Here is a 20,565-nt window from a genome sequence, read left to right on the forward strand (position 1 = left end):
AAATATATTATAACTGGAGTCTACATTCACAAAGGGTTTATTGCATTGCCATCTGTCAATAACAGAGACTTTCTGGCTTTAAAAACAGTCAATTGAAGATGAGAAAAAGGAAAACAACATCATCCTATCACAAGGACATTTCCGCACAGCACTTGTATCCTCAACATCTCTGTTCCTCTTGCATAATGACCTGTGAACTCCCTTCGCAACACTCATACTGCATAAATAATAAGATGTGACACGTAAGCAGAATGAAACTAGAAATAAAATAATGTTTCCCAGAAAAATCCAGGTGTGGACTCCAAATCAGAATGGACAGTCTAGGGCATGGGTCTCCATCCCTCGTCCTGGACAGCCCCGGTCTCATACCTCACCTCTTTCTAAAGATGGGCAAAGCCTGTAAGATACTGATGAATCAAACGAGTAATCAAATGGGGTGTCTCTATGGCAGAGGAGCGCTGGAAAGGACTGTGGGCCCTGTACTGGGGCTAAGGAGGAAAAAGCTGTCCCTTTGAGCTCCTGTGGACGACTGGATTAGCACAGTTTCAGAGCCGGGACACAGAAAAGAGCGCACAGACAGCAGGCAGTAGGGCTTGGGGGGACTCTTTAATTGTGCAAATCCAGCCCAGGCATCCACTTGCACAGCGAAAGGATTGAAACAGATTGATTACCTTTTTTATTTAACTTAATTGACATTTCATGTTACTGTAGAGTGTTTACTCAGTGTAAGACTGATATTCATTGTGGAATAAAGTTGATTTTGTTAAAAATCTGTTCAATTAAGAGACCTCTGACTAAAGGGTACTTAGAATTTAGTCCTAAATGATCTCTAAATCCCTTAATTTAACAAATGTAGCTATTTGAGCAAATTGTCTATATGTAATTGATCAGAATGTATTTTTTTCTTATATTTAAAAACTGGCAATTGAATGGTGACCTTCAAAATCTGCTGGAACTCCAGGACCAGGGTTGGAGACCCCTGATCTATGGTCCATCAGAGGACAGAGCTCTACAGTGGTGCTGCAGCATGACAGGACTACATCTAAAGCTCCCTCCCAGCCTAAGATCGTCCTCTCCGCAGGTCAGCCAGGACTGTCAGGGCAGCGTTCCATCCTGCTGAGCCCATCACTCCTCCGCCTGGCACACAGGGGCAGAGAAACAGAGGGAGAGAGATTAACCATGACCCAAAATGGAAGATATTTGCATTACCTACTAAGGCAGCAGTACACAGTCATCAGACATAAACTGCTCTTGCAACGCTTTATCTCATATTCACATACTTTTGATTCATCTCTCTGAGCTACTTGTTCAAACCGCAGACAGTCTGCAAATCATTGTAAATGATGTGCCCGAAAATATCAGCCATCTGCTTCTGACACTGATAGATAAAAAGCCTGTTGAAAAGTCAAGGAAATGATATGGCGATCAACGTTATGTATTATCTCTTAATCCAGAAAACATTTCTTATAAAAGAATCTGGCATTAGCTTTTTACAAGTCTGACAGGACCCTAAATAAGTCACTTCTCAAGGTTGCATGTGCCCAGGATCCTTTTAAGGAAAACAATTTTGCGAACAGTGAGGTTTTTCTAAAGGGTTGCTGTCCAGCGACAGACCTGGGTGGGCTCCGCTCCCACACAGATACAGCCCTCGGACGGGTGAGCGGTAGTCACAGAAGGATGGCAAGGGCCGTGCCAGATAGAGCTGGTCCAGTGACATTGCTCCGTGAAAAATATTCTGAAAGAAAAGAAATGAAACATAAATTGCACTCCTGTTATCAGAAAGGAATTTCAATCTGGAAAACTGGTTTTCAAGGCCAGGTTTTGTACATAGGTCATTCTTTCCCAAAGACACAGAGTGACTGCGCATTCTTTCTTGAAGCCATGTCTTAAAGTCTGTCTGAGCAATCTAGACCGCAGGAAACAAAAGCCATGTCTGTCATCTGAATATTTTCTCAAATCTTTTCCACATTTTATGGGCTGCTTTTTTTCCCCATTGGCAGTCAATACAATCTCAATTTAAAATAGCAGATGGCTGTGCAGAACCCCCTTCATCTCACCGATCTCTGTAAGGGACCACTCTCAAAAAGACCCACAGAAGAGCCCGTCTCATATGAGGTTAATCAATTGCAAAAAAAAGCTAACTACACTAAAAAAGTACATGTTGTGTAGCGATGGCTCTACAGGCAGTGACTCTGGGTATTGAGTAATGTAGCATGGTCCTCTTAATGGTAATGCTATGTGTGTTTTCAAATATCCAAATCAATCTTTAACACATTCATTAGTAACATATTTCCCAAACCTGCTACATTTTCTTAAACTCTCCACATTGTCAAATACCCACAAAAACCTTTCAAGTAAGATCAACGTCTAGATTCTACTGCTTTGTCCTAAAGATGTGTATGACAGCCTTGCAAAAGTATTCATTCATTTCAATGTCCTGTTTTCCTGATTTCCAAATGATATGTAAAGTCAATATAAGTAAATATTTTAAATCAAAACTTCAAGCTTTACTTAAAAACATTCAAAAAGTGAGTCTTAAGAGCCGCTTAACAATACTGTTCATATCAGCGCCAGAAAAAGACATAGCTTTGATGAGCAGTCAGGGTGTAATGTTACTTTGACTCACATACATAGTTCAGATTGTAGTCATGTCCCCTCTCTTACTATAAGCTTGTGTCCTGCACTGTTCAAACTGTAAAAATGTACAGCAATTCTAAACACAATATAAAGAGATACAAGGATCTGAAACACAGGTTCCTGACCCGTCTCTCATACCAGCACACAGAACACCTCACCTCCTGATACTCACCCCTCCTGTCAGCCCGAAGATCTTCTCCAGGTCAGGTGGGGTCAGCACCTCTTTGCCCACTACCGAGTTCTTGAAGCCAGGGGCATAGCGCTCAATCCAGTCAAAAACTGCAGAAATACAGATCCCACTGAGCCCTCACCACACACCTCATACCGAGCAGGACAAACTGGGTATCCTGCTCTCTTCTTGCATTTCAACCACAATTCCAGATGCTTTGCTTCCCACAAAGGACAGAACAGTGCTCAACAGGAAAATATAGGTTAATATATATTTATTCCCCTCCACCACCGCCAATGTGCAGCATCCAATGTGCAGATTTGTAATTTAATTTATGAGGTAAGGTTTGATATGACTGTCTCGAAAATGAGCAATGAGTTAAATGTTCACTACCCTTCATTAATGAAGCCTAAAAACTACTGTGGGTTTGAGAGTGTACATTAATTCAAGTTTACCGCCACCAGACAGCAGATTTTAAGTTTTGAGAAACTTCCAACTGCCTGGAAGTGAAACTAATGAAAGTGCTCCTCTTAGTGCACGTAGTAACAAAACCACTGAAGTTTGTAAAATACACTGGAAAATCCCACTTGAGCAAACACAAAACAAGAAGACGTCTTTAAAAACTTCACCAATATACAGGCAAATATAAAGGAGAGCTAGGCCTAAAATGAATTATTAAAAAAAATACATTTCAAAGAAACATAATTATTATAATTTAGAAAATAACTATTCACTGCGGTTCAGACAACATGCACTAAAGATTAACCTAAACCAGATTCATCTCTGCATTTATCTAAGGTTAGTCCCGCAATCCACTGCTTTTATTTAATAAGTACTCTGGACTCCGGAAACCTGACAGAACATTCTCCAGACTGAAAGTGGTCTGATAACTTTGCCACCGTCTCTCTGCGTCTTGACGCCGAGTCCCAGCTGCTTCCTGCTGCCTCTCACCTACGTCGGCGTATTGATCCCGGTCCTCTGGCCTCCACGCCCTGCCCTCCAGCCAGTAGGGGGTGAACTGACTGAAGATAGACACCACGTGACAGCCAGGGGGCGCCAGAGTGGGGTCCAGCACAGACGGGATGCACAATTCCAGCATGGGTCTGGCGGGGTGGAAGGGGGAACAAGGTTACAAATGAGAGGGGGCCCGTCTTGCACAGGAAGGGGTTCAAAATTTAGGGGATTTGAAAGGAGCCGTCCTTCGGGTGAGACGTAAAACCGAGGTCCTGACTCTCTGTGGTCATTAAAAATCCAAGGGTGTTCCTCAGAAAAAGAATAGCCGTGTTACTCTGGCACCCTGGCCAAATTTCCCATTGGCCCTTACCAATTATGGCCTCCTAATAATCCCCATCTATGAACTGGCTTCATCAGTCTATTCTCCTCCCCACTGATAGCTGGTGTGTGGTGAGTGTACTGGTGCACTATGGCTGCTGTCGCATCATCCAGGTGGGGCTGCACATTGGTGGTGGTGGAGGGGAGTCCCTATTACCTGTAAACCGCTTTTTAAAATTTAAATTTAATGGATAATTGTACTTAACAATATGAACTTTACAATTTCATTTTGATCGGTATGCTATTTGTGGAGGGGTGTGGCTCTTGTTGATTTCTTCTGCTGTAGGCAGCTTGATGTCATGCAACCTGGACACCACAAACTCAGAATTAGCTGTGGTAACAGTTTAGAAACCACGTCCTTCTCCTTGGCTTGTGTCCGAACTGACCTGGTGGAAGGGCGCTCCTTTGTGGCCTGGAGGTATGCCTGCTCTAACACTTCTATGCTCTCGCAATTCAGGTGGATCGAACACTGGTGGTGTGGGCCAGGCCTCCTGTCTGGTGTGTTGGGGGCAGCCAGGAAATTGGGCAAACTGTCCAAAGCAACTGTGAGAGTTGAGAAGAAAACGAATTACAGTGGGATGGGATAAAAAAAATTGAAAGATTAGGTACATCATAAAAGATTGGACTTCATTATGGAACGCATGTAGCTCTCAAGGAAAGAAGTGAAACAAGCCAAAGCCTTTCGTCTGCTCTGAGCTTACCATTTATCTTGGTGACAGGAGAGGCATAGTCAATCTGAGAGATGGCTTTAATGAATTCTGATGGCAGCGAGTCCTACAAGGAATAAAACAGTATTGACTGCACACCTTAGAGACACTCATTCCATCCCAGCTGCCAGAACCACTGAAACAAGCCACGTACACCGAGAACAGGGGAAAGGGTACATAAGGAGTCACAGGAAGACGGACTGGGTGAATTGTGCCCAGTGAGTCACAACCTGAGGAGTGAGCTCTCTGAAGGTGACATGTGGGGTGGCATTGGACAGAACCACTTTGCTGTGGATCTCGGTGCCGTCCTTCAGAACAACCCCTTTTGCGGACCCATCGGGACCAACCAGAACCTGCTCCACAGTCTGAGACAGAAAGAGAGAGAGAGATCCATCACACCACCCTCAGCGATGCTGCTACAAGGACACACACTCTGTTCTGACAGAACGAGGAGCAATGTCCAGCCTCTTGACCCACATAATGGACGCAGCAGGAAGGAGCCGGCCTCTTTACCTGCTCAGTGAAAATGGCAGCTCCATGGGCACGGGCAGCACTGGCGATGGCCTGCGACACACCCCCCATGCCCCCCTCCACATAGCCCCAAGCGCCCTTTTTCCCCTCCACCTCCCCCATCACGTGGTGCAGGAGCACGTAACTGCAAGAAACTGACACTGTGAGAAAGGTGATGGGCAGGAAGGTTAAACACACAGATACAACAATGGCACACATTCCAGCTGGCAAAAGACAGTCAGTTGATCCCAGCTACCCTCAACAACAACTTCTGTGTTGACCAACCTAAAGTGCGCCTCATCTACAGTCTCAGTACTATGAAAGCCATTCTCCACCTAAGGCAGGATGTGCAGAGGAAGCCAAAGTGAAGCACTCACAAGTTTTGGGTAAAGTCGTGTCTTCTACCTTTGGTTATAGGTGTCTTCTGCCTAGTTTTCCACTTCTCTTGTTTTCGCACTCAAACAGGCACTAGAAGGAGGAATTGTGGGAAGAGCAGTTGCTCACCCGCTGCCGGGTGCCCTGGGGCTGTGCATGGCGCCAATCACAGCGTCCGTGGCCAGTGTGGCTTTGAGCGGCTCCGACTCGAACCAGCGGTCCAGGATCTGAGTGAGCACAGAGCAGCCCGTCAGCACCTCCACCAGAACATTTCTTTCTCAACTGCAAATCCACATTCCCCAGCCACAGTAGTTCACTGTGGCTGTGAGCTACATAAAATGTAATACAGTTGATCTTGCTCATATCATATTTTCCTATTTTTCCCTGTTTTTTGGAAAATAACCTTAGTTAAAACATCTTGGAAAACCTGAACATCAATAGACACTTCAGCTAGCATTAAAGCCTTTCATTTTAAAAGCTATTAAAAATAACACATTTTTTATCAATGATAAAATGGTCGTAAACCACTGTGTATTTAAGAAGACTTAAATATTTAAATTATCACCAATGCATTAAAATATTGCAATACTTAGGCTTGAAGATAACTGAGACATGATTTGTAGCAGTGACCTCACCATCAAAATGTGATAAATGTGAGCTTATTCTGCTCTGGATTACTGTTGCATGTCAATACCTCCAGTTCAATCTTCCAGACTGAAGAAAAATCTAAATTAAAAAACTGCTTACTTTTGTTATAGGCGCTGTTAGGAGTTCGTAGAATTCAGGGATGTTCTTTCCAAGTTTTAGACCTTATAAAAAATACGAGTGAAAAATCTCAACAAGGAAATGAAGCAGACACGTCGACTAATCAGCCTGGCGCCCTCTACTGGCTGGTAAACTCCCATGTTTTGGACTGAGAGCTTCTAGCAGCCACTAGAGCAGTGTATAATAGAGATGGGTTTTCATGTTTTTCTTCGCTCAAAACATTCACTAAACATTCATAACATATGTGAACAATTGAAATAATTCAGCTGATACTGAAAGTTTCTTTGTGGACGACAAGAAGTTTATGTCTTCCCCTGCTTGTTAGTGTGGACAGACTCCAGCGTCTCTGTACCAGTCTGCAGCAGTGGCCTCAGTGTCTTCAGTGCTGACAGTCTCTTCTTCAGTGACCCCTTTGTGATCCCAGGAATGTTGACAGGCATGGCATCCAGCAGCGGTTCTATGGCGCTCGCCAGATTATCCATGTGGGCTTGGTACACAGGGTAGGCCTGGGACAGAGGGTTGTGGGAAGGGGCTGAGATACAGTGCACAGACAACCACCTGTTGAGTGACTTCTTCTCATCATATGGATGCTCGTTTTGAAAACAAAAGTTTTAATGATTTATTTTATTTGTAGAATCATTTTTGATAGTTTCACACTAGAGCTTATTCATCATAAATTTAACACAAGCAAGGCATTTTTATTACATTGAAAAGACTTTCTTATTTTGTGGATTTTACAGACTTTTCTATAAAAGCCATAAATACGAGAAATGTACTGTAATATGAAATGTACTGAGCACTATATTTCTAACTAAGTACTGAACTGTAAGTTGTTAAACTGTAAAATCAAACCAGAGTGAGGCCTCAATCTTGCAGACCCTACCCAGGCCTGTGCTTCAGCAATTGAAGAGAAAATCTGTTTTCTGTGAGCTTTATTTGACGTTACCTTGGCATCCAATTCAGAAAACTTGCTTATCTCTCGCTGGTTCTGTGCCATGTCCCCCCCCAGCAACAGTGATCGCGGGGGGCGCCCCCCCACTCCCTCCTCCAACAAGGGGGTGAAGGCGTGGGGTTCTCTCAGGTACACCTTCAGACCATGTTTCTGTTGGGAGTGGGAAAGAGAAGGGTCAAGGCCATTTTTAAGTTTCTGAATATATGTATGGTATTCTCAGCTGTAAATCCAATATATTTTCTCCAAACAAAACTGTGCTTTAGATTAAGTCCATTATATTTCTATCTGGCACCACCTTCTCTACAGCACAGTGTGTCCGGTCGAGAGAGAGGAGCGCCACCTACTGGTCCACTAAGAAAATCAACCAGGTATTTTTTATTAGTTCAATGGACACAGCCTTGCTTGGCTTCTGAGATCCACAAAGATCAGGCTGGAAAATGGAAATCATTTTTGTATGCCACATGTGCTATTTTCTGCCAGTCCATCACACATCTGTTTTATGCTGAAAATATTTATGTCAGTACAGCTCTCACTCAACAAGCAGTAGAGGGGAAATTAGGTAACAGGAGGATAAAATGCTGAATCAAACAGTTTTGGGGACAATCAACATTAACTGTCAGCTGTATTTCAATTACGAATGAGGTGGAACAAACAGAAGTTCATACAGCACCCAAAAGTAATTGCCTTGTTCTATCATTTTGTTTTTCTAACAAATTTACAAACGAAAAGCCAATACAAAAGCCCTTTAGGAATTAAATTAATGTCAAATAAGAGTATATCATCATAATCATTCCTACTCTATATTTTAATTCACATCATTTCTGAAATTCTCTTGCATAAGTCAAATACAGAAGAACAGTGCCATGCAAAAAAAAAGTTTAAATGTGTTTTCTAAATATAATAAGATCATAAATGTTCTCTGTTGCTGATTTCCATATACAGCTCCTTAGATATTTTATTAAATAGTATAGTGATGTAGCTATGTGGTAAAATAACAGTGCTCTGTACAATTAAGTTTTTGCTTTGCCAAATGAACACAGAGAGTCTGGTATAGGGTTAACATTTTCACTTGCCTGAACCAACTTTCATTACTCAGATGTTCACAGTTTCTTTTTCAAACTTTACCCTGGAATTTACCTTCCCGCCATCTCAAAGCTTACGTATACAAATATATTTCTCACTGTTTAACGCCCTCTAGAGGTCTTAGTTATGGCTATTAATTCCCAGTATTGACTACTAGTAGGACAGTAAAAGGAGTGATGAGTTACAGAACCAGTGACTGATTATGAACTTTGCTCTCTAGCTCAGAGTTAAAGTTCAACCTTTTCTCCATGTTATCTGAAAGAATCAGACCCAGACAGGCTTTTAAGGCATGTTTGTCCAAACAGCCTTTTCCTTAATATTAATATTTTTTAAAAAATTCCATCAGAGACTTCAAAATTATATTGGAGTCCTTAAATATCCATAGCCATAGCCAGCAGCCATATCATCCTGCAACTCACAACTGGCAACCCACTGAAGCTAAGCAGGTGTGAGCCTGGTCAGTACCTGGATGGGAGACCTCCTGGGAAAAACTAAGGTTGCTGCTGGAAGAGGTGTTAATGCCCCAGTATAGTCCCTCGGATGAGATGTAAAACTGAGGTCCTGACTCTCTGTGCTCATTAAAAAAAAGAGGCAATCCCAGGGCGTTTCTTGAAAAGAGTAGGGGTGTAACCCCTAGGGGGTTACAATTTCCCATTGGCCCTAACCAATCATGGCCTCCTAATAATCCCCATCTATGAATTGGCTTCATTACTCTCTGCTCTCCTCCCCACTAATAGCTGATGTGTGGTGAGTGTTCTGGTGCACTATGGCTGCCGTTGCATCATCCAGGTGGATGCTGCACATTGGTGGTGGTGGAGGGGAGACCCCATTACCTGAGTGGAGTGTCCAGAAAAGCGCTATATAAGTGTAAGCAATTATTATTATTATTATTAAAGTAGACTTTCACAAATATACAGTAAATAATTTCTGTTTTGGTTTTTCTGACCATGTAAAGAGTGCACAGGAAGTCTAGTCTTTCTGTTCTCTGTTGTCATTTCTCTGTCCTATACTATAAGTCAAATAAACATGGCACCACCCTACTGAAACTCTCAGCTACGGAACTCTTTTTTTATGGACCTGAATTTCCAAATCTAAGGTACCATCCATTCGAACTGCTTCATCCAATACAGGATGCCTATCTCAGAAATTAACGCCAGGCCTACCCTGGCAAGGGCGCAAGGCAGGAGACACCCTGCTCAGCACGCCAGTTCATCGCAAGGCAGACACACAGACACAAACACGAACACACTCACGTTGGGGCCAATCTTCCCAGAAGCCACTTGACCTACCAGTATCTCTGGGCTGTGGGAGGAAACTGGAGAACCCAGAAGAAGCCCAAGCAAACACAGGGAAATCCGCACGGATAGCAACCCAGGTCCGGAACTGAACCCAGGGCCCCAGCGCTGTGAGGCAGCAATCCTAACAACTGGGCCACCCTGCCACCAACTCTGAGGTATCTGTGCTTTCAAATAATTTCCAAAGCCTCCTTACCTTCAGTTCCAGGTCCCGGTAGATGTGAGGCCTGAGCAAGCTGAGCACGTAAGAAGCCACAGAGCACCGGAAGCCTGGAAAAAAGAGGCAATGAGGCACTCGGTCTCGCAAATGGAGACAGTCACTCTGTTTGCCAGATATACCAAGCTATCCAGATCCTGCTGAGAGACCCCTTTATCTGCTCTCTCTTGTTCTGCATCTATCCCTTCATTAACCCGTGCAGCTGGACACTGCCATGTGACGCAGGTGCAGGGACGCCTCACCTGGAAAGAGCTCCTCCGTCACTGCTGCTCCTCCGATCACGTGCCGGCGCTCCAGAACCACTGTGTTCACACCTCCCTTCTGCAGGTAGGCTGCCTGAACAGCAACACATTAGAGCTGGGAGCTGGCCTCAGCCACACTCAGCACAACCAGCCGCGCAGCACAGCGGCAGGCACCAAACACATGCCTCACTCGGAAAGCGTAAACACTGTTTCAACAATAGAGCTGAAAATCCAGAACTCTCGAGGTTCATAACCCCAGATAATCTCAACAGACGGCAGGCAACCAAATCGCATTTTAGGAATCCAGATAGTGGGCGAGGAATGATACGAATGAATAATGGGGTAAAAAGGTCAAATCTGTCAATTAAAACTTTGAAAAGTCTACTTACTGCTACCAGTCCATTGTGTCCTGAAATGACAGAGAACAGAAGGGAGTCAGTGCTGGATCTGAGGACAGGTCTAATGCTTCTGCTTTCATGATTCGTCAGTTTCAAGAAATATCTGAACTCTGTGACATGAACGCTAGGCCATCTCAAGAAAGCACTGCTCAGTGTCACACCCTCTGCAGCCAGAGGGCACTCCTTCTCTGTCCTGTCTCTCATTTCCGGTTATTGGCTGTCCTTCCAGTGTTTCTCGCTCTCTGGGGCTTTATATTTCTGGCTCTTTCAGTTGTCAGCGCTCAGCATTGACGTTCGGATGTCTTGAGACCCGCCTAGCACCAGGTCGCCCCACAGCCGCTACCCGAGGACATGGGTTTCTATACGGCACTCCTGAACTCTTTGCACAAACCAGCCCGAGCCTTTTTCCCATTCCACGGCTAAGCATTAGGGTCATTTTTGCTCTCCTGCCTCTCCACGGTTCGTCCCGTTTTTAGACACTCAGCTTGCAAGATTTTTAAATGTGCAACAGACTGTGCTCATTATTAACAGGTTGGGAATTTATGAATCTGCTTGTCTGTACTGGGTCAGACACGGCCCATAAAGAGAGTTTATGATGCGGGTGATGCACAGGTGTAGGTGTTGCATGTCGTTTAAGTGGATCTCAGACTGAACTATACTGGTAAATAGCAAATCTCATGACACTGGGAGGCCTAACTTTGCCACCGGAGGTAAATTGCCATTCAACCACAAGCCCCTACAGTGTTTACAGTTCATCTCTGTACCACGGCCAGGTGTTTCAGCCAGACTAAATCAGCAGAACACACACAACAAGTTACTCTGTCTTGGCCGTTGAATACTACAGGTTAGTATCCTCACCGGACACACAGAAAATATTAAGTGTAAAAATGTACACATTTCACAATTGGATATCAAGAACACAGAATGCCATGTTTTATGTGGCTGTTTTACAGGTCACACCAAAGTCCAAAAAATACAATAAAACACGGTCTTTGGTCACGATGCCCAGGCTTGTAGTTGGAAATAAACTTTTGCCATGAGCCTAATAAATTATTACACAAACTATCCAGCGGGGCATACTGTACGAGTTTAGTCACATGAATTTCCCTTTTCACACAGGTTACACTGTCAAGTGAAACTGTCCAAATAAACGACTTGTAGTATTAATATATGCATTTTACTTTTAATACATATAAACGTTCTCTCTCAAAAACACCTGAAGTCAATTTGAAGTGTAAATGTGTAAATAAAAACATTTCAACACTTTTTTTTTGTTTAACACATGTCGAAACATGTCTTTCTGAAACGATTAAAACATTTCTCTAACATGTGTGTACAGGGTGTACAGTAGGTGCAGCGCTGTAATCCCTGTCCTGTTTGTATACCTTTCCCCGGTTCTGGTTAATAAATGTGTTGTTTAACCCCTTTTCCTGAGCCCTATACAGTACCTGCTCCCATACGAATGTATAGGCCTACGAGTATTTTAGTAGACATGTAGATGGAGAGTGTTATGCGTGTTGTAGCAGAAAGAGAACAACATAACTATTTTTGATCGATGCAAATATTAAAGAAATATAATTTTCTTTCTCATGCCAATATATAGTACAGGTGTACTTTCAGATAACCTGTCAGAATGGCAGACTTCGTTTTCAACATACGCAAAATAGGTTGTCTAAATCAAACTACGGTTAATAAAACGTATTGATCAATAACTATCCTTCTATAAGCGACCTGTAAAACTAAATGTTTTTTTATGTTTCTTAACATGCCCTTTGATTACACCACTAATGTTCAAAAGACAAGGCACAGCAATAAGGAAGAACAGAAACTCTCCCACGCCATTACACTTACCTCCTCCGATCACTATAGCGTCATACTCGGATTTAAGTACTGCCGTGTGCCGGCACCTGGTGAGTAGCCCGGCGAAAAGCGCTGCTTTTTTCGAAAGCGGTCCCCACATTGCCACGTTTGTGTAGGTCTTTGACTTCAGGTCCGCACAGCTCTGCACGTCTCTCCCCTCGCCTGGCCTCCGTCTCCACTCGCACCAGGGAACTTGACAGCTGAGCTAAGGTAACTTACCGTACACTCCCTCGCTCAGGCGAGTATGGAAGCCCGTTTCTGCCAGAGTGTAAAAAAAACGCGCTATGGTATCTCAGAATTGCGACTTAGTAACTCAGAATTCCGACTTAGTATCTTACATTTGCGACTTCGAAATATCCCATATTTCAGTGTCCTTTTGTTATTGTAACGGATTCGGGTTCTAGGGCTTGTGCCCTCGCCGCTCCCACCCTAGTTCGTGCCTCACTGCATTGGCTCGAACCCAGGTCTTGCCAGCTGAGCTAAGAAGAGCTTCTCTTTTAAGAAAAAAGGACATACTATGGAAATATGTAAAAAGTACAAGTTTCAGCTTTTATAATTGTAAATTCCTCTGGATGTGAAGTGTCTATTTCTGTATCTTATTTCATATTCTGTCTCCGTTTTTGTATTTCTGGTGTTTAAAAACTTTTTTAAAAAAAGCCCACAGTGCGCTATTCCATACGGGTACTATGGAAGCACATATTTCATTGTCTGTCCTTTTGTTATTGTAACGGATTCGGGTTCTAGGGCTTGTGCCCTCGCCGCTCCCACCCTACTTCGTGCCTCACTGTATTGGCTCGAACCCAGGTCTTTTAGCGACTGTAACCGCTGTCACCTCTTGAACGTCGAGCTTGCTAGATTTGGAGATGCTACTGTAGTACGAAAATATACGTTGCGTCACATGTCACAGAGTTCTCCGTCGTACACCAAACTACTGTATATGCCATTCAACATGAAAAAGGCACGTCAATATTGTTGCGCCTTCACCTGGCGCTGCAGCCGAAGAGCGCCCGGCTGGGGTACGCGGCGAGGGGCGGGATAGGAGTCAGGGCGGGGACGAGGAAAGCCGCTGACCCACTGCAAAACGGGCGTACAGTTTGGTGAGATCGTCCGGATTCGTGTAGATGCCTGGTTCCGCACCCCTTTTCTTATACTTGTACCCAATTGCCATCCCATCCCCGTGTAACTGTACCCGAATTGACCCCAGTGTGCTGCTTTCTCTCTTCCTCTCTCTCCCTCTCGCTCCCTCCCTCTCTCTGCTCGCTGTGGTTGTGCTTACTGTGCCGGACGCTCGTCCGAAAAATAAAAGCGCCGTTTTTCATTCAAACGAGCGTCTGAATCACTGTGTCAGTCCTCGCCAAACCCAAAAATATTACAATTTGCATTAGTTAGTATACTATCCGTCTCCAACATAAAGTACTCTTCTGGGAAGCAGCACGTGTTGTCGTTTGAGGAATTGAATCTTTGAATCTTGTTTAATCTTTTACAGTGAAAACTACTAGAGGACCTGATCCAACAATTCAAAATCCTCAAAGATAATGACAGTCAACAAAGAGATTTATTTCAGCATCAACAGCGAGAAACAGACCTGGGGATAAAAAAAATGTAAACTACAAGGAAGGACATTGAAAATCGAAAACATTAAACACGTGTTTACACAGAGGGACGCGGGGGTGAGGAGCAACCTAAAAAGTCACGTTACTTACTGTACTTACTGAGGTGGCATCCCGAACCGAAGCCGGTCCACTGCCTCGCCGGCTAGCTTTCGAGGCTAATCGTTGGCGTGTCGCAACAGACAGTGTTTTACGATATAGGGGTGTAAACCCTATGATCAACCTCCAGCCTGGAGTGCCAGGGTACCACTCTGCGCCTGGCCCATCACTGAAGACCCTGTCCGGCTTGGGTTTCCCTACCAGCAGCTTCAGCTCCCGCCGGCATAGCTCTTCAGATCCTTTGAGCACGCCAGCCTCCTCACCACGACAAGGTGATGATACCTTTGAGGAGAAAAGAAGTCACGTTGTTGAAGCCGATAGCCTGGCTTCATCCAAGACACTGAAATACTGAGATCTACTGTACAGTACCTACTATCAGACGAAATAGATGGACCACATGCCCTCCTTTTTTTGGGGGGGGGGGTTAGGGTTAAGTTCTCGTATGTTCCCGTGTTGGTGTAGTTTTGGCAAGATCAAGGAAAACCTCAGTTTCCACCCCTGCCAGAATCAGAACAGTCAATTCTGCTGGGAGCGGCTGAGGCAACCTGGAGCTGCCTTCACAGGACGTGATCTCCTGTCATGTGTCTCTCAACAATGTTTTATGTGTTCCAGTAAATGTCCAATAATATGTTTGTAGTGTAAATGTCTGTAGATAATGTGTTAATTGAATGTGCTTTGACAACACTGTAATTGATCGGTCATGCCGATAAAGAGGTTTGAATTTAAAATTGTGGAAAGCTACCCCTATTCCGGAAAAAAACTGGAATTCTTTTGAAATCGCTACAATTTATTAAAACCCCTTGTGTGTTCAAGTTTACTCTGACTCTTACTTGGTATCATTGATGTTTTCGTTTCGGCAGAAATTGACAAACATTCCCCGGAAATGCATCAGTTTGCCAGGGGAAATAACGGGGAGAGATAGGATTTGTATCCAATAGAAATAAAATCTTCTCCTGGAAAAGACCAATCACATTTTTTAACTTGTACGTAGGCGTGGTTTTCAATGAGTCCGCCTAGCAACAGGATTTGAAGGAGAGTCGAGATAACGGAGCTGCGAGATTGTGTGATTTAAAGAGTACTTATAGACGTGAAAGCAATATTTCTCGGTGTTTAAGGTGGTATAACGATGGTTTCACATTCTCTGACTTTGCCGATCATCTGTTTCACCACCCTGTGGGGGCTGGTGGGCTGTGTAGCGCCCTGGTTCGTACCGAAAGGGCCCAACCGGGGGTAAATACGTCTATTTTAAATAAATAGCCAGATGTCTTACCAGTATTTCTTAATACCGCTGTCCTTACCTCTTAAGCTTAGTATTGTAATGCCTGTTTTGTCTGATGATGTGTTAAATAAAACTGCAATTTATTTTTTGTGATTCAAGGGATTAAACATCATTGCCTCTATATCGAGGCCCTACCGAAGCAGCAAATCCGTATTACCGAATTATTGCGCTCTTAAAATTAAAAATAAACCACACTCTCTGTGTAGGCGAATTGTGTCTATTGATGATTCACACGCTGTCACTGGCCGATCAGTGTCTTGTCCTGTATGTTTTCCACTGAAAACTATTCATCCTTTTTCATTTCTAGTGTTGTCATCACAATGTTGATCTTGACGGCAGTATGCTGCTACCTATTGTAAGTATGAATGCATGGTTTTTAAAATGTAACATGATTTCTTGCACAACTGTATTTGAACCACTGGAAAATATCCATACTACAGTATGTACGGCAGGGACGCTGAATGATTTAGAAAGGCTCAAGAAAAGGGGTTCGTGGCCGTATAGTACTGGAAAGTTGTGAGTCGCGGAGATCCAGACTGATTAGAAGCAATCATCTCAGGTCTAGTTGCACATAGTATCACGTTTGCTCTTAACCTATTGTACCGAATACATATAAAAACAGGTGTCGGTGTTGTCGAAATGGACCGAGGAAAGACTGAAAAACTCTGCTCTGCTGCTTTGGGTTTGTCTGTTTTGCAGCTGGTTGATAGCGATCCTGGCCCAGGCAAACCCTCTGTTTGGACCACAGCTGAAAAACGAAACCATCTGGTACTTGCGGTACTACTGGGAGTAAGCACTGGGTAGGTTAATAATAATAATAATAATAATAATAATAATAATAATTGCTTACACTTATATAGCGCTTTTCTGGACACTCCACTCAAAGCGCTTTACAGGTAATGGGGACTCCCCTCCTCCACCACCAATGTGTTGCATCCACCTGGATGGTTAAAACCGAGCTTTTATAAGTATGTTGATTTTAGCTATTGGGGCGTATTTATGTAGTGCTATTTGACACTCATTTCTGTCATAGATGTGCTAAAGCACAAATTAGCCCTGTTAACATGGACTCAACCCCGAGAAACCTGATATGTAAGGTTACAGTTCTGAGTTGTCATAGCGACATGGCAGCCAGAAGTGTCATATCAGGTCTTGTGGGACTCAATTGAAAACAATTTACAGTTTTTGTTTACTTAATTTTTTCAACTGAAATGACTAGTTTTTAAGTCACTGTAGTAAAAATAATACATAATACAGTACACCACATGAGCTTAAATAACCTCATTGTGAAGAGAAACTATATGCAAACAGTTCTTCCTTAATGTTACTATTTTTTGCAGTATGACATTGCCTATGTGGGGTCAGCTCTTCCCTTTCCATTCCACTGGACTCGGTTTTAATTTGACGTTCACCCCAGCATCTCCCACAGCTACGTTGCAGAAGTGGAACCCATAACAACCGGAACGGCCATAAAGATGACCACAGGCTCCAACAAAGATGACAAGAGGCTCATCATTCCACCTGGAGACTGGGCTTCTCTGCAGTGATTCCTCAAATTCCAGGCAGAACAACTGTTTCTACATACTCATCTTTTTTATGATCTGTATACCTTGTATACCGTGCATTGCCAGAAACAGCCATACAGATAGTAAATGATTACATACAAGGACTTAAAAATGAAGTGGTCTGCAATTTAAATGTCAGGATCCTAAGTTAAAGGTCAAGGTTTCCCACAAGAATTCTATCAAGTCATTCCACTGGAGTGGGAAGATAACAGTGTCAACAGTAAAGTCTAAGTGTAGTAAAGTGTAGATGAAGTAAACGTTTATAGTTGTTTGTGCACACGTTTATCTCATCTTTTCAATGACCACATTGCATAGTAATAATAAAAATGTATTAGATCAATTATTTATTTTTAACTTAATTTAATTTATGCCTGTAGATGAACTGTATTTGTGTTTTTTTTTATTTATTTATTGATGTGGATTTCTAGGATAATGTTTAAGGTAAGACAAATGAGCCTTAAAGGCTACGGGACCTGAGTATCTCGCTTCAGTACATCCAGTACACTATCCATCCTGGGTTCTGTCTGCCCACCCAAAACTGTATTCCACACAGGTCTATAGGAGCCACACTACTGCTGTAAATCTCAACATTCCAGCTGCTGCAAGTCAGTGCCTATTCTCCTGAGCTTTGTTCTCTGACTGCTAAATTGGTTGTCTGCAGTTTAGCCCTTTAACTCAGCCATTGAAATTGAATTTAGACAAAAATACACCTGCAGACTCCTTTAACTGACACTTCACAGAGCAAACATTGAGAAGATCTGGAGTTCGTGTTTCATACTTGCGAGATATACTATAGCATCCTTTAGTGAACATGCCTCAACCCCATTCATGACATACAAAGGTTTAATGCTGTGGACCTTGTTCTCTATTGGAAAGTCAGGCTGTCCTACTATTATTCAGCAGATACCTCTGCGTGAAACTGCTTTTATAGAGGCCTAAACAATCTTAAACCCACATCTTGCCACCTTTGAAGGGAATAGTAACTAGAATGAGGATGCCACTGCAAGACTTGTGTGTTAATTACAGATGGCAGTTTGTCTGGACTGGGAGATACAAAGCACCTACTGGGAAAGTCCTTTGAAAAACCTGGGTTAAGAATCTTTTACTTCTTACTCCTTGTATTTTGAAATTATGTGACTGTCGTATAAAATGTGTTTAAAACTGATGATGCAGTTGCTTTCAGGAGCACCTTGGAACTAAGCTTAGCCACACGGGAATGAGCAATTGATCCATTGACAAAAAGATGTTAATATTTAATTTATGTTAGAATGATAAATGTGAAATAAATTCGGATTAATGGAATTGGTTCCAAATTGTTGGTGATTTGATACAATTCACTGCATCGCTAAAACCTGTGTCACGGGAAATTAAGTCTCCTGCTTGTCATATATTTCTTTTGATTTTATTGCTTTTCATGTGGGAACTGCAATGACAGGGAATATAATGACTTGAGCATCACATATTGATGTATTGTATGGCATGCATAAATATAAGACTGAACTTTGACAAATGCAACTTCTATCATCAAATGTGTAATTCACTGTATATATGCTAGTAATGTGATGTTTTCTGTGTTTGAACATTTTCCTGTTCATACATGCTAGACTTGCCCATGCTTGATAGACAGCCCCACCTCTCATACAGTACAGTGCAAATGAAACACTTGGAACCGCTGGTCTGGAGGAATCTGTTATTTGTAGGAAAACAGTGTTTTACCTTGATGGAGATTAAAATCTAAACAGGAAATTAAGTAATGGGAGGTTGGAGAGATTTTAAAGACCCTGCATCTCTGTGAACAAATGTTGTTGGTTTGCTATGTCATAGTATGTTAGCAACACCATGATTAACACAATGAAAAATAAATTCTTGCTTACCTGTTTTTGCATGTAGATTTAACTCTGTGAGCTAATGTGCAAACATGTAGTCATCAATTATCATAAAACAGTGCTATGTGCTGTGTGTTCTCTCTGTGCTGGCTGGAGGCTGTGCCTTTAAATGATGTGCCCTGTGTTTGTAAACAAGATGAAGGACCCCCACGTGACCAACTATTGTTTTTTAGTCATGTGACCTTGATTTTAAAAAGATAAATAATTCAAATTCCAATAAAATTCCTCTCCAAAGGAAAGCTGGGGTGCAGAGTCCTTGCCTTGCCAAATAAATGCCTCAGAGAGCTGACTATAACCCCCACCCCCATCCCAGGCACGGTGTAGAGGTCTTCGCGTTTGCTGTGGGCAGGTGAGTCACTTTTTGTCACCGTTTCTAAACACTGCCTAATAAAAAAAAAAGCTGAGGAAGAAAATGTCTGCCTAGGATTGAAACACAGCTAGAATTGTCGGAGAGATTTGTCTGTGTTTAGTAAAAACCTTGTTTCTGCTGAGACAGCTGTCGTGTCCTTACAGTACTTCCGAGTTCCTAATTAAGCAGCTCCAGTTTCTGAACAGCATATCTCGGTAAGAATGGCCAGGAGGCAGGCAGTCGTGTTACAGAAAGGACCAAAGTGTTCAATTTAGTCATTAAAAAGCTTAATACAGAAGGTGAAGTATTGGACAGCAGAGCAAAATGACCAGAGAATTGTACTCCATAAAGTAGTAGGCACTAATGATGTCACATTTAGGTGACTATAAACACGGAGGAATGTACACTGCCATATTAAAATGAATATTTGCAATAATAAGCTACATGACATTGATAAAAAAAGTTACATTAATATTGAACTTTGAGTATTCCTGTTCTGCAGGCAGCAGAGGCACGCCATGTACTGGATTTAACCGCAGTTGCGCTGCAGGGATGGAAACAGTCCAGGACCTATCTAGAGTCATTATGTAACACCCATTATGTTAGATTCTCTGGCAGCTGGAGCTAGAAGTTCGGAAAAATGTGTTTCTGAATGACCAGTAATGCTGGAAACAGACCAATTGAGACCACTGGAATAGTAGATAATTAGCAAAGTAATGCCACACACTGCATATTTGAATATCATTTACTGAATTCAAAGGTCTGGTTGTTGCATATAATTGTTTGTTCCCTTACTGTACATGAGTAGGGTGTCGCTTGCTGAAATAATACATTGTAGAATAAGTGCACTTAAGATACATTTCACTGGACAAGTGAAATGGCTTCAAGAATTTGATCATTTTAATAACTACTGCAACTACATTTACCTTATCCTTCTATACAGGCAGGCAGCAAACTTTGATAATTATCTTAAGGAGCAAGTAATAAAAGATATCTGAATGGAAAAGGCATTCAGCTCTCTCTCTGCCACGTCCTTGTTCCCATGTCGACTAGAAAAAGTCGGGTCACAATGGCAGCCTTTCAGCCTTTTTCAAAGTAAGGTAACTGATGATCTGGCCTCAGACACAGGCTCTACACAACCTGCTTTCTATGAGGCCCAGTGCTCTGGAACCCAGAGCCAGTTCCCTCTTTTAAAGGAAAAAAACAAAAACAGAGAAATGTATAAAAGGACAGGT

General features: G+C 42.7%; 2 protein-coding genes across 3 annotated transcripts; one reads left to right on the forward strand and one right to left on the reverse strand.

Annotated features, from left to right (window-relative positions):
* Positions 1–21: 21 nt before the first annotated feature.
* Positions 22–14,533, reverse strand: pyroxd2 (pyridine nucleotide-disulphide oxidoreductase domain 2). Of its 2 annotated transcripts, none has more exons than XM_069189044.1 (17): positions 14,246–14,533; positions 12,534–12,800; positions 10,674–10,693; positions 10,285–10,378; positions 10,022–10,095; positions 7,442–7,597; positions 6,848–7,001; positions 6,478–6,539; positions 5,860–5,957; positions 5,359–5,500; positions 5,076–5,210; positions 4,840–4,912; positions 4,525–4,681; positions 3,758–3,909; positions 2,810–2,916; positions 1,615–1,735; positions 22–1,137 (listed from the first exon to the last, which is right to left on the reverse strand). In XM_069189044.1, the coding sequence occupies exons 2-17, from the start codon at positions 12,640–12,642 to the stop codon at positions 1,061–1,063; spliced, it is 1,731 nt and encodes a 576-aa protein (XP_069045145.1). In that variant the 5' UTR covers positions 12,643–12,800; positions 14,246–14,533; the 3' UTR covers positions 22–1,060. The 2 variants fall into 2 exon arrangements, with proteins under 2 accessions (XP_069045145.1, XP_069045146.1); XM_069189045.1 differs by lacking the exon at positions 14,246–14,533 and adding an exon at positions 12,881–13,036.
* A 711-nt stretch (positions 14,534–15,244) lies between these two features.
* atpv0e2 (ATPase H+ transporting V0 subunit e2) lies at positions 15,245–19,220 on the forward strand. Its single transcript, XM_006630431.3, has 4 exons — positions 15,245–15,481; positions 15,838–15,885; positions 16,230–16,330; positions 16,871–19,220. Exons 1-3 carry the CDS (start codon positions 15,378–15,380, stop codon positions 16,321–16,323), a joined length of 246 nt encoding a protein of 81 aa, XP_006630494.1. The 5' UTR covers positions 15,245–15,377; the 3' UTR covers positions 16,324–16,330; positions 16,871–19,220.
* Positions 19,221–20,565: the final 1,345 nt, after the last annotated feature.

This window comes from Lepisosteus oculatus, chromosome 4 (genome assembly GCF_040954835.1).
Source record: "Lepisosteus oculatus isolate fLepOcu1 chromosome 4, fLepOcu1.hap2, whole genome shotgun sequence".
In the NCBI taxonomy this organism is placed as follows: domain Eukaryota; kingdom Metazoa; phylum Chordata; class Actinopteri; order Semionotiformes; family Lepisosteidae; genus Lepisosteus; species Lepisosteus oculatus.